The sequence below is a fragment of the Echinops telfairi genome, unplaced genomic scaffold (genome assembly GCF_000313985.2).
Source record: "Echinops telfairi isolate 266 unplaced genomic scaffold, ASM31398v2 ScPeMD7_3;HRSCAF=10, whole genome shotgun sequence".
NCBI lineage: Eukaryota > Metazoa > Chordata > Mammalia > Afrosoricida > Tenrecidae > Echinops > Echinops telfairi.
Window position 1 is genome coordinate 59303862 of NW_022103899.1, and position 14227 is coordinate 59318088.

General features: G+C 44.5%; 1 protein-coding gene across 3 annotated transcripts in view; it reads right to left on the reverse strand.

Annotated features, from left to right (window-relative positions):
• The window catches only part of USP40 (ubiquitin specific peptidase 40), a 61424-nt gene extending 47226 nt beyond the window's left edge, over window positions 1-14198 (reverse strand). The window contains exons 1-7 of one of the 3 annotated variants that reach the window (XM_045295359.1): window positions 14180-14197; window positions 13547-13752; window positions 11665-11732; window positions 9953-10066; window positions 7419-7583; window positions 4551-4697; window positions 1243-1386 (exon numbers count right to left, since the gene is read on the reverse strand). In XM_045295359.1, the coding sequence (XP_045151294.1) occupies window positions 1243-1386; window positions 4551-4697; window positions 7419-7583; window positions 9953-10066; window positions 11665-11732; window positions 13547-13745 (837 nt within the window). In that variant the 5' untranslated portion in view covers window positions 13746-13752; window positions 14180-14197. Of the gene's footprint in view, window positions 1-1242; window positions 1387-4550; window positions 4698-7418; window positions 7584-9952; window positions 10067-11664; window positions 11733-13546; window positions 13753-14179 lie in introns of all 3 variants that reach the window. The other 2 variants (XM_045295369.1, XM_045295365.1) reach the window with 2 other exon arrangements.
• Window positions 14199-14227: the final 29 nt, after the last annotated feature.

The following is a 14227-nucleotide window of genomic DNA, read 5'->3' on the forward strand; positions in this document are numbered from 1 at the left end:
ATTTTTTTTACTTTCAATATTCTTGTCCAGCACCACAATTCAAATGCATTGATTGTACTACTTCCTTATTCAATGTCCAACTTTCACATGCATATGAGGCGATTAAAAATACCATGGCTTAGGTCAGAAACACCTTAGTCCTCCAAGTAATGGCCTTGCTTTTCAGTACTCTAAAGAGGTCTTGCGCAGATCTACCTAATGCAATAGGTCTTTTGCTCTCTTGATTGCTGCTTCCATAAACATTAACTGTGGATCCAAGCAAGACAAAATCCCGACAACTTCAACCTTTTCCTGCTTGGAACACGTATGACACTTCCTGGTGCTTCTGTGAAACTTGTGCACACATCAAGAGGCAGTTGTGCAAAGGGAACAAGGGACTGTGGCCTGGCTTAAAATCAGGAAAGGTGTGCGTCACGGCTATATCCCCTCACCATACTTGTTCCATATACGTGCTGAACAAATGATCAGAGACACTGGATCCTATGAAGAGTGCGGCGTCGGGATTGGGGGAAGGCTTACTACTAGCCTGCAGTATGCAGACGACACGACCTTGCTCGTTGAAAGTGAGGCATTGAAGCGCCTGCTGATGAAGTTCGAGGATTGTAGCCTCCAGTGAGGATTACAACTCAATATAAGGAAAACAAAAATCCTTACCACTGCACTAATAGGCAACATTATGATAAAAGGAGAATAAAGATGCCAAGGATTTTTGTCACCAGTTCGATTCCACCAACCACCCCCTCAGGAGAAGTTGAGGCTTTCTAACCCCAGTAAAGATGTACAGTCTCGGAGCCACAGGGGCAGTCTACCCTGACTTTCAGGGTCATTGTGAATCAGAATCATTTTTAGTTAGTTTGTTTTTTTTACCCTCCAAAGGCAGGATCGCATTTCCTAATCTTGTTCTAAAATTTCCACTCCAGAGAGTTCAGAGAGTGTTAATAAGGAGCTAGGCCTAAATCTGTATTTCAAAGGACTGCCACAAACCAGTGGCTCTCAACTGGGGCCTGGCCTCTCCTCCCCCTATGACCCACACCGGATAGCCCTGGAAATGTCTGGGGACCGTGTGGTTGCCACAGCTGAGGGGGAGGGCTACTGGAATCCATTAGGGATGCTGCAAACACGTACAATGCAGGGACAGCGCCCCATGACAAGGCACCCCCCTAATTCCAGTGCTCACTGTTGACACTCAGATCAACAGAAGACTCAATCTTAGGGCAGCGGGCGGAGTGAAACAGTTCCCACCTGCTCACAGAAAGGCTTGAGATTGATTCGGAGAGGAAACGAGTAACAGCTAGTTTCCTTGTAGCGCTCACACTTCACAGAATCAAAATTAAATCTTAACAGCGAAACAGTGAGGAACGGCGGCAGCTTGCGTAGTTTGGCCGACTGTTAAACGAAAAAAGTTAAAATTCTATTAAAAGCCAGGTGACACCTGGGACACATATAATGCTTCCTCAGCAGAGAGGAAATCTCTTGAGTTTTAAAGCCAGCTTTCAAAACATATAAACTTGACTGGGGGTTCGAGGCTTCTGATCTTGTCAGAGCCCTCTGCTTCATGAGACCAAAGGGGCATGTCCTCACCGACACTCCTGAGCCAGCACTGACTTCCCCGCTAGGCTTCACTGCTGAGCTCCGCTCGGCCCCAAGAACCGCTGGGCAGGGGTGCCCAGCCCTAGCCTTTCCTCCTCCTCCTCTGTGCCTCCCCGTCCCTACAGACACACAGCTCTTCTGACTGGAGAACTGGTGTTCTAGCCCGGGCCCAGGAACCTCTAAAATGCTCTTTGCATGGGCGGGTGATGCACAGCTTTCATCGCGTATACAACTCACTCCGATGCCCCAGGGCCAGCGCTGCTGGCCTGCACTCTGTTACTGGCACTGACGATACACTGAAAAGCCCACTATCAAGATTTTTGTGTGTGTGTGTGCTTAAAGTAAAAAAAAAATTCTTTTAAAGCTTTAATCTTGCTTTAAAACCAGATACTAAATGATGCTTTTTTTTTTTTAACCAGAGAGTCATCAGCCTTTCCATTTCCCTGGGATTAAGGGGCCTTGAAGGGGATCCATCACCACTGTAAATGTACGTATTTAACAATAATTCCACAGACGCAGGGGAAGGGGAGAATAAAGAGAAGACCGCAAGAGAGTAAAACAGTTGCAAACTCTAGAAGTGCATCTAACACTCTTGAGTAACTCAGCTGAACAAAGGTGGCTGGGACTGGGGCTGGGGAGATGGGTGAGTGGGTGACGACAGTGACTGGGGACTGGGCATGCCCAGACCCCCCCTCCACACTTAGAGCACACACAAAGTCCAGGCATGATTCCAGCAAGTCATCAAGATCAAAACTCTTCCACTGCAGAAGTATGAAGCCAGTAATAATGCAAATAGTGAGAGGTAAGAGACCAGCTTCTGTTTAACACAAAGGTCTTGCTAAGAAACCACATGAAGTGAGTTCCATCAAAAGCCAGGTAGGAAACATGCAGGTATCTGTCAACCTTCTCTCGCCTCCAGTGTTTATTAGGCTGTAGCTGTAACAGGCGAGGGAAAATACGACACGGATAAGAAGCGATCAAGCTCTCTTCTGGGCTTCGTGAAGGGGCTTTAGAAGGTGGATAGAAATACAAACTCAAGAGAAAGAGAAAGAGAAAGAGTCGGTGTTAAATCCGACTGTGAAAACAATGGGGTGAAAATGATTGCTCATATTACAGTCCACTCCTGGCCTCTGAGATATAAAATCAGGACAGCTGTGCTTGACACACTGGAGGAATGTATGGATTGTGATGAGATGTAAGAGCCCCCAATAAAAGTATTTGAAAAAAAACCAGTCCAGCTTGTTGTCTCAGTCAAAGCTCAGGACACCCAGTCACAGTCATCTGTGCCAACAATGAAGAACTGCAGCCAAGTGCCGTGGAGTTCGAGTTTCCAAAGCTGAGGAGGGACCTGTGGTAGCTTCCCTTTTAATTAACACTGAAGATCATCGCAATGGCAACTCTGTATTGGCACACAAAGAAGGGGCTGAGGAGGAGGGCCAAAGGCTACAGATGGCAAACTTGGGCCAGGGGAATGGAGCCTGGCATTAATGCATTTATACCAACACACCACACACACACACACACACACACACACTATGGAGCCTGGCATTAATAAGTTTATACCCTCAACACACACCACACCACACACACACACACACACACTATGGAGCCTGGCATTAATGCGTTTATACCCCCAACACACACGCACGCACGCACACACTCTCTCTCTCTCGTTACAAACTTATAGATTACCTGAGGTAATAATGCCTATGTCTTAAAAGAATTAGTAGTACTTAGTAATTTATTGGTACCACCAGTACTGTTTTAATGGTTTGGGTGAAAATCAAGCGATTGTGTGGAAAGTATATTTAAACACAACTCCACAGTGAGAAATCACATAGATCTATGAAAAATCAGCAAACAAGGAATATAAATAATCGGTTGCTAGACGATACAAGTCGCTATGAGTTTGGAATCGGCTCAAGGGCATCGAGTTTGAGCTTTTTGAAAAGGTGAAAGGAAAAAAATATCTTCACAAAAATGCTTTCCTAACATTTGTTCACCAGAGTTGTGCTGGTAGCTGATGACTCAAAGGCAAACAGAGGAGGGAGCCTGGACCCCAAGCTCCTGCCTAGCAGAGCACTGGGACTTCCATGTGACCCGGGAGAGGGCAGGCCCTGGCAGCAGGTTTGCAAGACCACTAGGGTGCTGGCCCAACAACCACAACACAAGGGAGCTGAGTGGCAGCCTTCTGACGTGTGAACATGGGAGTGGCCTCTAGATTCTTCTTTCCAGAGCGGCTCCTCTCTGTGGGACTCAAAAAGGTTAACCGTGAGTCATTTAGACGTGAGTGGCTGCACATTATAGCTGCCCGGACCCCATGTGCATTCATCTCTGCTCTGAGCTCTCACATGGCAAAAGGTATGGGCTGTGGAGATCTCGTCTTCCTCCCAACCTGAAGTTTGCTGTTTTGCTCTGCACAGCCCTCTGGTCCTCAAGGTGCAGTACCTCCCAACTGGGAGAAGAGGGAAGGGCCTGCTAAGATTTGCTAGTGTGAGAGAGGACAGACATACCACTATTAGGAAACAGCTGCATAAGGAGAAAAATACAATCTAATTTTGTAGCTAAAAAAAAATCTCAAGAAATCTCTCGAAATAAAAGCCTCGCTGTCTTCTAAAGAGTTATTTTTGAAAAGCACAAGTAAGAGTTTATCTATAAAGTTATACTTCAGAAGCACTTGGGCATCAATAAAATTTTTCTGGGAGAGAAGGAAGTTGAGGGGAGATAAACCTGCTGGGTAGAAAGCTTTAAAAATGTACTGTAAAACACATGTGTGTATATATATATATACACACACATGTGAAACAGAAAAGTCTGTTCGACTTTCATTGCCAATAGTGACCAGGGTAGGGGTCTGTATAGTCTCTGCAGGCCCTTCATAGAGCTTGACTTCTCGCGATGTGTGCTGAGCAGGAAGCACGAGGTGGGCCCCATGAGTCAAGGTAAGTCATATTACCTACCTTCACCGCCTCAACCAGCCGATCACAGGCCCCACAGTGGTATAAGTTGTCATAGTCAAACACTTCTTCTTCTACATACATATTCCACAGAGCATCTTCCAAACCAGACGTGTTTTTGACTGTCACGGTGAGATCTAAGAAGTCTTCCTGAAATACACAAGTGTATCCAAAAACGATCAATTTCAGAGGGCCACAAACATGCCACCAGCATATACTACTAGTATGAGCAGCTATTTCTTTCCTAAAACATTATGCTAAATTCTCCTTAAAATATGTGAGGAAAAAGTTCATGAGGAATTTGGTTTTCTAACAATAAAACCTGTCAGGAAATGAAACCAACCACTGAACACAGTGGACTCCAAGGTGTTGATGGTGTTTTAGTCTCTGGACTGCAAGGCAGAAGCAGAGGTGGAGAGAGAAGGGCAGTGTGGAAATGTCTAATTACATGCTGACTCTTCATCTTCTCTTGCTGGGGTTGGTGTAAGATACAGTGTAGAAGTTACCAGAAAATAAAGATCTTAAGTCAGTACAAAAAAGAATTGCTATGAAAATTAAGAGGGAATTTTGCAAATTGGCTATACGTTCCCTTAACACTGCAGCTCACTTGCAATCTATTTCTAGTAGAACCCCTTAACATTTCACATCTTCATCACACTCAGTTGTGTTCATGTGTACAACAGTATTATTTTAATGAATAAATCATTTTATTGGGGTCTCTTACAGCTCTTATAATAATCCATACACCAGCTGTATCAAACCCGTTTATACATATGTTGTCCTCATCTTCAAAGCATTTTCTTTCTGTGTGAGCCCTTGCTATCAGCTCCTCTGTTTTCCCTCCCTCTCTGCCCCACCCTCCTAGCCTGGTGAACCCGGTGAATTATAAAATTATTACTGTTTTCATATCTTACACTGTCTGCTGTCTCCCTTCACCCATGTTTATGCTGTTCATCCCCCTGGTGGGGGTTTTATGACGATCATTGCAGCGGGTTCCCTGTTTCTCCCCCGTCTCCCCCACTTCCCCCTACCCTCATGACATCACTACTCTAATTACTATTAGTGTTATTTCAAGGGATAACGGTGACTGTAAACTATTAGGGCATGTCAGCTCATGGAGGAAAGTTTAATAAAAGTAACTTTTACATGGTTTTAATATATGTATCCAAAAAGCTAACATCTATAGTTTATAATGTGCCTCCATATGCAATATATTCTCAAATTACTTCGTAAATTTGAGAGCCAAGTTACCCATAATTCAAAGATACATAAGCAGTTCAACTATGTATTAGAGCCAAGTTAACTATAATTCAAAGATACATAAAGCAGCTCAACTATTTCCAAACTAGGTAGCCAGAAATTTCTATTTACTCAGACAATAAAAGTTAAGAAGTGTTTAAGCTCCAACTTTCTTTTTTATTTCATTTTAATTTTGAAATCATTTTATTGGGGGCTCGTACAACTCATCACAATCCACACATTCACTGTGTCAAGCACATTTGTACATTTGTTGCCATCATTTTCAAAACATGTTCTTTCAACTTGAGGCCTTGGAATCAGCTCATTTCCCCCGTCCTCCTCTACCCTCCCTTGATAATTTATACATTATTATCTTTTCAGGTCTTACACTGACTGATGTCTCCCTTCACCCACTTTTCTGTTGTCCGTCTTCCCAGGAGTGGGTTATATGTAGATCATTGTGATCCGGTCCCCCTTTCTCCCCCCACACCTTCCCCTTCTCCTCCTGGTATCACTACTCTCATTATTGGTCCTGAGTGGTTTATCTGTCCTGGATTCCCTATGTTTCCAGATCTTCAATGTACCAGCGTACATGCTCTAGTCTAGCCGGATTTGTAAGGTAGAATTGGGATCATGATAGTGGGGAGGGGAGGAAGCCTTAAAGAATTAGAAGAGAGTTGTATGTTTCATCAGTGCTATACTGCACCCTGACTGTAAGCCCCAACTTTCTTAAAAAAAAAAAAAAAAAAGATGTGGGCGGGTGTGTGTAGCAGTAGATAAAACTTTCTATTCCTATAAAGTTACAGAATTGAAAATCCACAGGAGCAGTCCTACCCTGCCCTATAGGGTCCCCTAGGGTCACAACTGACTCAATGGCAGTGGATTTTTTTGGGGGGGGGTAGGGGGACGGACACCATGAGTATAATTCATGCAACATTTGGAAGAGGTTGGGAAATGGCACTGAATTACTATTTTACTAATACAGTTGAACCCAGAAGTGCTCCATAATTGCTGGAAAGACAAAAGTTTCCGAATGACTGCTAGCAATGAACCCAGCTGGTGCAGAAGAGCTTACTAGATTCACATGAGCTAATCTCCAATCTCTAATTCCAATGATATCAAATAGGCAATTTGGGTCATTACAGGGAACAAGAAATTATGCTCGTTAAGAAGAGGATTATAACAGCTCACATAAGCATGCACATACAAATGAACTTTCTGAAGGATGTCAACAAAAAACTAAATCCAAGGCTTAATTAATTGTAGATGTTGGTCCCTTCCAATTTCTTCAGTATTCCCTACTTTTATCACTTCCCTAGTCCATTTGCTGTATAATATTCTAACCACCAACCCCAATGAAACCAGTTTCCTTGATGAAGCGAGAGTCTGTTATTTGCAAAGACCCCATAAGTCTTATGCCCAAATATGAGGGGACTAAAGAAGGGTTTGAAGAAGGTTTAAATGTGCTTCCTTCAAAGTTTACATGGAGAATCTAGATTATAAAGGAATGGCAAGTAGAGAAAGAAAAAAGCTAAATTATTTCCAGCAATAAAAGCTTCCATCCTCACCTGGTACTACTGACCTCTGCACTAACTGCATCAATTTGCTCTACAACTTCTGTCTGAAACCCACCTGCTTTTCACTAATGTTCCCGCAGTCCTTGCAAACAACCTGGTTGACAACGGTCCCGTGATACAGGCGGTGGATGAGGTCGTGGCCTGAGGTCCCAACTAAAGACGACTGCAAAGCACTGAAGAGAATCCGGTTCAGTTCCTGCACGTCATGCTGCCGCCTTTCCTACAAAACAGGCGAGTTTTCAAGGTAACTTGAGGCTGCAGGTTTCAGGAACAAGGTTAGTTAAAAAACCCACTAGACCTTATCAAGCAATCGGAAGGCGAGCTTGACTAGATCTCCAGAGGACAATTCCACACCGGCTGAGGGCAGGTTCTCCATGGCAAGCCCTACTCGCTTGGTAAAATGATAGCACATTTGTTCTTGTGGGGAAGTCTGTGCTCCTGGCATGCCAGTGAGGGGAGGAGGGAACGCAGCAGGCCCAGACCAGCCACGAAAAGTCAGTGGTGCCGGGGTGGCCTTGTCCCACTGGGTCACAGCAACCCATTCAGTGAACCACCAATAATTTCCCCATCCCCAAATCCACAACTCGTGTGAATAGAGACCAGCTGAAATAAGACTAGCACAGGACTACTGAGAAAAACTTCTTTCACCTATTGTGTGAGGCAAAGGAGCCCTGGTGGTGTCGGGTTTCCCACTGGGCATTCAATTGCAAGGTCAGCAGTTCAAAACCACCAGCAGCTCCGTAGGAGAAAGGCAAGGCTTTCCGAGACTGTAAAGAGTTACAGCCTCGGAAACCCAAAGGGACAGTTCTACCCTGTCCTACAGGAGGGTCACTGTATGTCAGAATGAACTGCACAGCAGGGAGTTTACGGAGTGAACCCTATAGCTAGGTTTAACAGACCGAACTGCTCCGTCAGACCCATTTCTAAAGGAAAATCCAGAGCCTGCCGACCTGTAAAGTGAAGGCGGCAGCCCACAGAGGAAGAGCAGCTGGAAGGACCCAGGCGAGCGGGACCTGGAAACTCCAACAAGAGAGACAGGAGGCAGAGCGATGACGGTGGAGGAGAGAGCGCAGCAGTCGAGGCAAGACCACTGATAAAATGGGGAGGATGAAAACTGGACGGGGCTGGGGTGGGAGGAACTGGTCTTCCCCTGCAGACCTGGCTCTGGCAGCACAGAAAGCCTGGAAGGTGTCGCGTTGTTTCTGCAAAGGCCGGTGTTTGGCAAAAGTGCTTGCAAAACATTCTTCCATCACTTCAGCACTACTCCTAAAGGCTTTCCTGCAAGATTCTACTTAAACATTCTTTTTTCAGTAAAAGAGGTCTTCACAGTTTTAATAAAGCTGAAACCAGCACCTTAGTGGAAGCACCCCAAAAGGAAATCCATCTGGTGGGTGGGTGGATGTTTAAGATGTAACTATTGGGCAATAAACTTGGACAAGAAGCACTAATGTATCCTAAAACAGGGTTGGCCCGGAAACAGCACACTAAATGATCGTAGCCAGTCACATACTGGGTCCTGCAACTTAGAGGCAATGTCCCCAATAGACAAACAATGCAGGCTAGTGTTTGCCAGGAGCTGGTCAGAGGTGGGAAGGGGGTGGGTTAGGGTGGCATCAATAGAAATGGAGTGGTACCAGGATTCTGAAGCTGGTCAGCACGGGGTGAATTTTATTTTAGGAAATGTTTTTAAAAAACAGGAAGAAGGCACGAACTGATGGCATCTGCCGTGTAAGAGAAATTTAACAGGATTCTTTAAGGGGCATTTCTTCCCACACAGCACCACTCCTACCAACCCTTCTTGAAATTCCGTGAGAGTCTGCACACCCCTAATTTTGAAGGGTTACAGCCACTGCCTAAAAAGTCAGACAGCTGGCTCTGACTGAGTGCACAGACCCCAAAGCCCAGCCCACTGCCATCTCATCAATCCTGTCTCTGAGTCCTAGCACCCAATGGGCAGAGCAGAACTGCCCTCTGGGTTTCTGAGGCTGCAGATCATATGGAAGCACAAAGCCTTCTCTCTTCCGAGGAACTGGTGGAGTTGGACTGACCTTGCCCACTCCTGCTTCATCTGTGGATGACAAAGGCTTAGAATTTACACCAATGGAACACCTTTCATGAAGACACACACGAAAAGGAGAGAAACAACCAGGAGAGGAGAGGAAGAGTCAGGAGAAAGGACTGAAGAGCCGAAAGGGTGAAGACCAACAAGAAGGGTTTCACTGCGGCCACATCACAATAGCCAGACGCAAAGACAGCAGCACATCACAAAGGCAGGGAGAGTTTGCTGTCCACTGCTGCGAGTCACAGACTAATACGCATGTGGTACTGCTTCTTGATTAGACAGCAACGGTTTCCAGGGTAGAAACGGTAAAAATCAGCTTGTGGACATCTGTCTGCACAACCTTCTTCCCACCACATTACAGCCAGTCACAGGGTCTAAAATGTATTTCTGGCTTGTACACTTGTAACCAGAGATGGAAACATACAAGGTCTTGAAACCCTGAGACAAAGGGAAAGGAAGTGAGGGAATCACAACGAAAGCACCATTTACTGGTTCCTTTGTTTCCTTGGCGAAGCTGCCCTTTGTACCTCATTGCTGGTCCACCCAAAGCTGTCAGTGAGGTCTGCTGTGGACGCGGCTTCCTGGTCCAACAGCAGAAGCTGGGCGAACAGTCGCTGCAGCTGGAGGGGGATGATTCGAACCTGAAAGGGAAACCAGGACATTTCTACTTGAAGCCCCTTTTCAATGTGGGCTTCAATGGGCAAACTAGGTCCCTATCTCCTATCAGTTCATTCAGAAGAACATTCACAGAACTTTTTACAGGGGGTAAACTAATTAAGATTCTAGTTGTCATTTTGAAAATCTCAATTTAACCCCAAAAGTTGTCATCTGGAGTTTTCTACCTTGACACAGTTCAGATCAATATTAAAACTTTAAACCATCCAGTTAATTACAGAAGGATCATAATTTAAATCTCCAAGTGCCCATCCTTTCTGAGCTCAGATACAGACACAGCCATATACTTTTCCAGGATGAACATCCACTTTGCAGTTCTCAGTGGGGGTGGCTGCACCTGGCCTTGCTTGCATTCAGCCCGATCTAAGGCTGGGGCCCTCCCATGTTCTGTGCTGAGGGGCAGGGCTGTAACACAGGCCCAAGAGGGGCCGGGCAGGCCAGTGACGTCAAGTTTGGTCCATGTACCACACTATCAATATCCCAAGTGAGATGACGCACTCAGAAACTTTGATGGCAATTTTACGTGGCCAGGGCATTTTAATGTTAACTTACAAATGTCTTGACCCCAGCATATTGGGAATTAAAACACACACACACACACACACACACACTCTCTCTCCTCTCTCTGGACCTCTGCCACACAGGTGGTTTGAAAAGCCTTGGGTGGATCTATTAAGTACAAAGATAATACTAAAATCAGCAACTTCTGATTTTTGTTGTTTGTTTCACCAATTTATTTTAAATGTTGAGGTTATATTTTGTTATAGAATATTATTTTTATTGCAAGAGGAAAACGAAACTCCACAAATAACAAGGATATGTGGCTTGAAGTTCATTAACCTATCCTGCAAATTCAAGCAGAATTTTAAAATGAGGAAATATTTTTGTTCAGTGGAACTATTTAAAAGAAAAATCATTTTATTGGGGGCTCACACAATCCATACACCACATCATCACAATCCATCCAGTGTCAAGCATATTTGTACGATTGTTGCCATCATCATTATTAAAACATTTGCTTTCTACTTGAGCCCATGGTATATGTGCCTCATTTTTTGACTTGATTTTTTTTAAGCAAAGAAAGGACAGAATTTTATGCAGGATCTGGATTTTCAATAAAAACGTCACCAGAGTACCTTACAGGTAATTATTTCACCTGTTCCAGTTATTTTCAGAACACCAGTACTGAACACATCTTTATTCTGTTGTTGTTCCATGAAAGTGCACTCGTTTGCTTAGCAAGCTAGTGTGGAAGATTTGTACATGTTTTCATCCCCACAAGAATAAACAGTGTACAAAGCGGTCAATTATATAGAAAACAACAGCAGTGATATAGTTGAACATTTCAAATTTGGGATCAGGACAACTGCATTAACAATAGTTGGTGATAGATCCAGTCACTTTCTGAAAATAAAACTCACATTTGGTAATTAATAAAGTGTCTATTTTCTGTAAATAAGGAACTTAATTGCTTCCTTAAAAAAACAAAACAAAAAAAGCATTTCAATACTCAATCCCCCTCCTGTTCCCCCCACACCCCCATAAATCATAGACGTAATAATACCTTTGCATCAGGCTTATCTTTATCCTCTAAAGAACCGAGTTCTTCAGGACCAAGGGAAAATAGAGCTTCTACACAAAAACAGGAGAATCAGAGATTTGATTATTTCACTTTAGGAAACTGTCTTAGAAAGCCAACACCACCATGAAGTGAAATCAGCTGCAGGCTTATGGCAGGATTTATATCCTGACCTGACAGTTTGCTTTCTTGCAGCATTTTTTTAATGTGGATGTGGGAAATGATAGACTACCGCAGGAAAATGCACTTGAGTATATCTCCAACTACCAGAGTGGTGGTCTTCCTGCCATGGAATACTAGTCTTCCAGATTCCCTCCGTACCAGTCAGGAAATAAGTGCCAGTCTTATTTCCTTCAGTGCTGCTTCCCACAGGGAGCCCCATCTAGACCTGCGCTCTCTGCTCCAAAATGGTTCTCCTCCAGTCTGTATCCTTTCACACAAAATCTTTCTTGGTCCATCTTGGGGCTCCCGAAGCCCCAAGGGGGCATCATTTTCACTAAGATGCCAAACCACAGACTTGGCTGGCAGTCTCCTGGGCACCAGAGGATGGTCTAGGGCACCCCTCTGATCCTTGCTCAGTGGTGCTGTCCATGGCTCGCTCCTGCTCTTCTCCAAAGCGACGGTGGGATAACTGATGGCAGCAGGGAGGCATTTTTAAGCAGCGAGGAGAACGCTTCTTGAATCCCACACACCAGCCCACCCAGTAAACTGGCCTGGGACAGAGCAGTTATCCAGATTTCTGAGGATGAATCATCTTTGTGGTCTTTCAAAGCTTAGATAGGCCAAGTCATAGCGGTGAGAATGGAAATGGGATAAACCAGTTGTTGGCCATGTTGCGTCTCCTCTGAAAAGAGACCCTGTGGAGAAGTGAGCTACCCAGCCATGGGATCGGAGGCCCTACCAGGCTCATGTGACAGCAAAGTAATGGGCACAGATCGCTGTAGAGAAAGCCTGTTTGTGCAGATACGAGATTGGGACAACTGTGCAGAGGAGCAGCTCTCAACCTTCCTAATGCCGCAACCCTTTAATATAGTTCCTCATATTGTGGTGACCCCCTCAACCAAAAATTTATTTGCTTTGCCACTTCATAACTACAATTTTGCTACTGTTATGAATCGGGCGACCCCTGTGAAAGGCTTGTTCGACCTCCCCCAAAGGGGTCGCAACCCACAGGTTGAGAACCGCAGGTCCACTAAGGTCAGGCTGGCTTCTGTGGAAGGTTCCTATATTCTTACAATAAACCTCATTTTTAACTGAGGGGACTTGCATAGCTTTCTATCCCTTGAACATATTCCCTTATGTTACAACCTTGAGGCTCAGAAATTCAGAATTTCTTAGGAAGGTAATGGGAATGGACTATGCCTACTAACCCTACTCCAGGATCTAAAAGAGATAGTACTCATTGAACCAGGAAATTAAAATTTCTATAACCAATGCATGGACATTCACATCAGGACAGGCTCTGAGGTCAAACAAGTCCAGGCTGGATCAGCTCATGACGTCAGGGCTTTCTGGAGCTCAGACTTGCACAAGAACACTGGTGGACCTGTTTCACCATCATGATGCCCTTTCCCCCCACGAGTTTGGGTAACCACTGCCTTAAGTGCTTATAAGAGATGTCTACGAGAATTATATGGCCTTATTTACTACTTGTTACTAAACTCTAGTATGATCCCACTATCCATACTTAAGGTAATTTAAGCTTCCTATTTCTTTGCAGAAGAATAGCCCAAAGGTTGTCATTTGCAACAATAAACACCCAAGGTGAAATACACCTTTACAAGTTGTCTTTGTGATTTTGCACAGCTAATTCCAGGTAGAGACAACTGTACACAGTACTAATCAAATGCACATTAACATACCATACCTCTGAATTCAGGTGTGAAATGAAGCGTCTGAAGAAGAGAATTGAGGTAGCAGGTTCCACCCTGATTTCTGATTCCACTTAAATTTGTGAATTTTCTAGGGGCTGGAGGGTCCAAAGCTTTAGTCTTTAATTTCTTTCCCCTTTCATACTGATTATTTGAAACACTGTGATAGTCCTCTTCAAATAGGTCCCCGAACATTGTGAAACTAGAAATACAGGTTATAGACACGTTTTATTTTTCTTTACAACAAAATTGTCCCCAAATCTCCCTGATTTACATTTATGAGTTCCCTGCCATAAACTAAGTCTTGGGTTCTCCTTTTTGATCCATGCTAAGCTCCTCGGATCTTAGCCGTTAAATACCAAGGTGAAGGCAGGGTGCTTCAGTGCACAGTGGGGCCCGCAATCAACGAGCGCCCTCGTGGTCGTGGTTAGGCTTTGGGCTGCTACCTGCACGGTCAGCAGTTCTAACCCACCAGTCGTTCTATGGGAGAAAGATGAGGCTTTCGACTCCCGCAAAGATTAAGCGTCCTACTGAATCTGAGTCAGAATCGCCTTGATGGCAGTGGGGGGATTTTTAAAAGGTAGAGTCGGGTCACTAATGGAAAAAGAAAGGAAGCCCAAGGACGGTACCTAATCCATTGAGGAGATGGCCACGCGAATGCTAGACTGCGTTGAGAG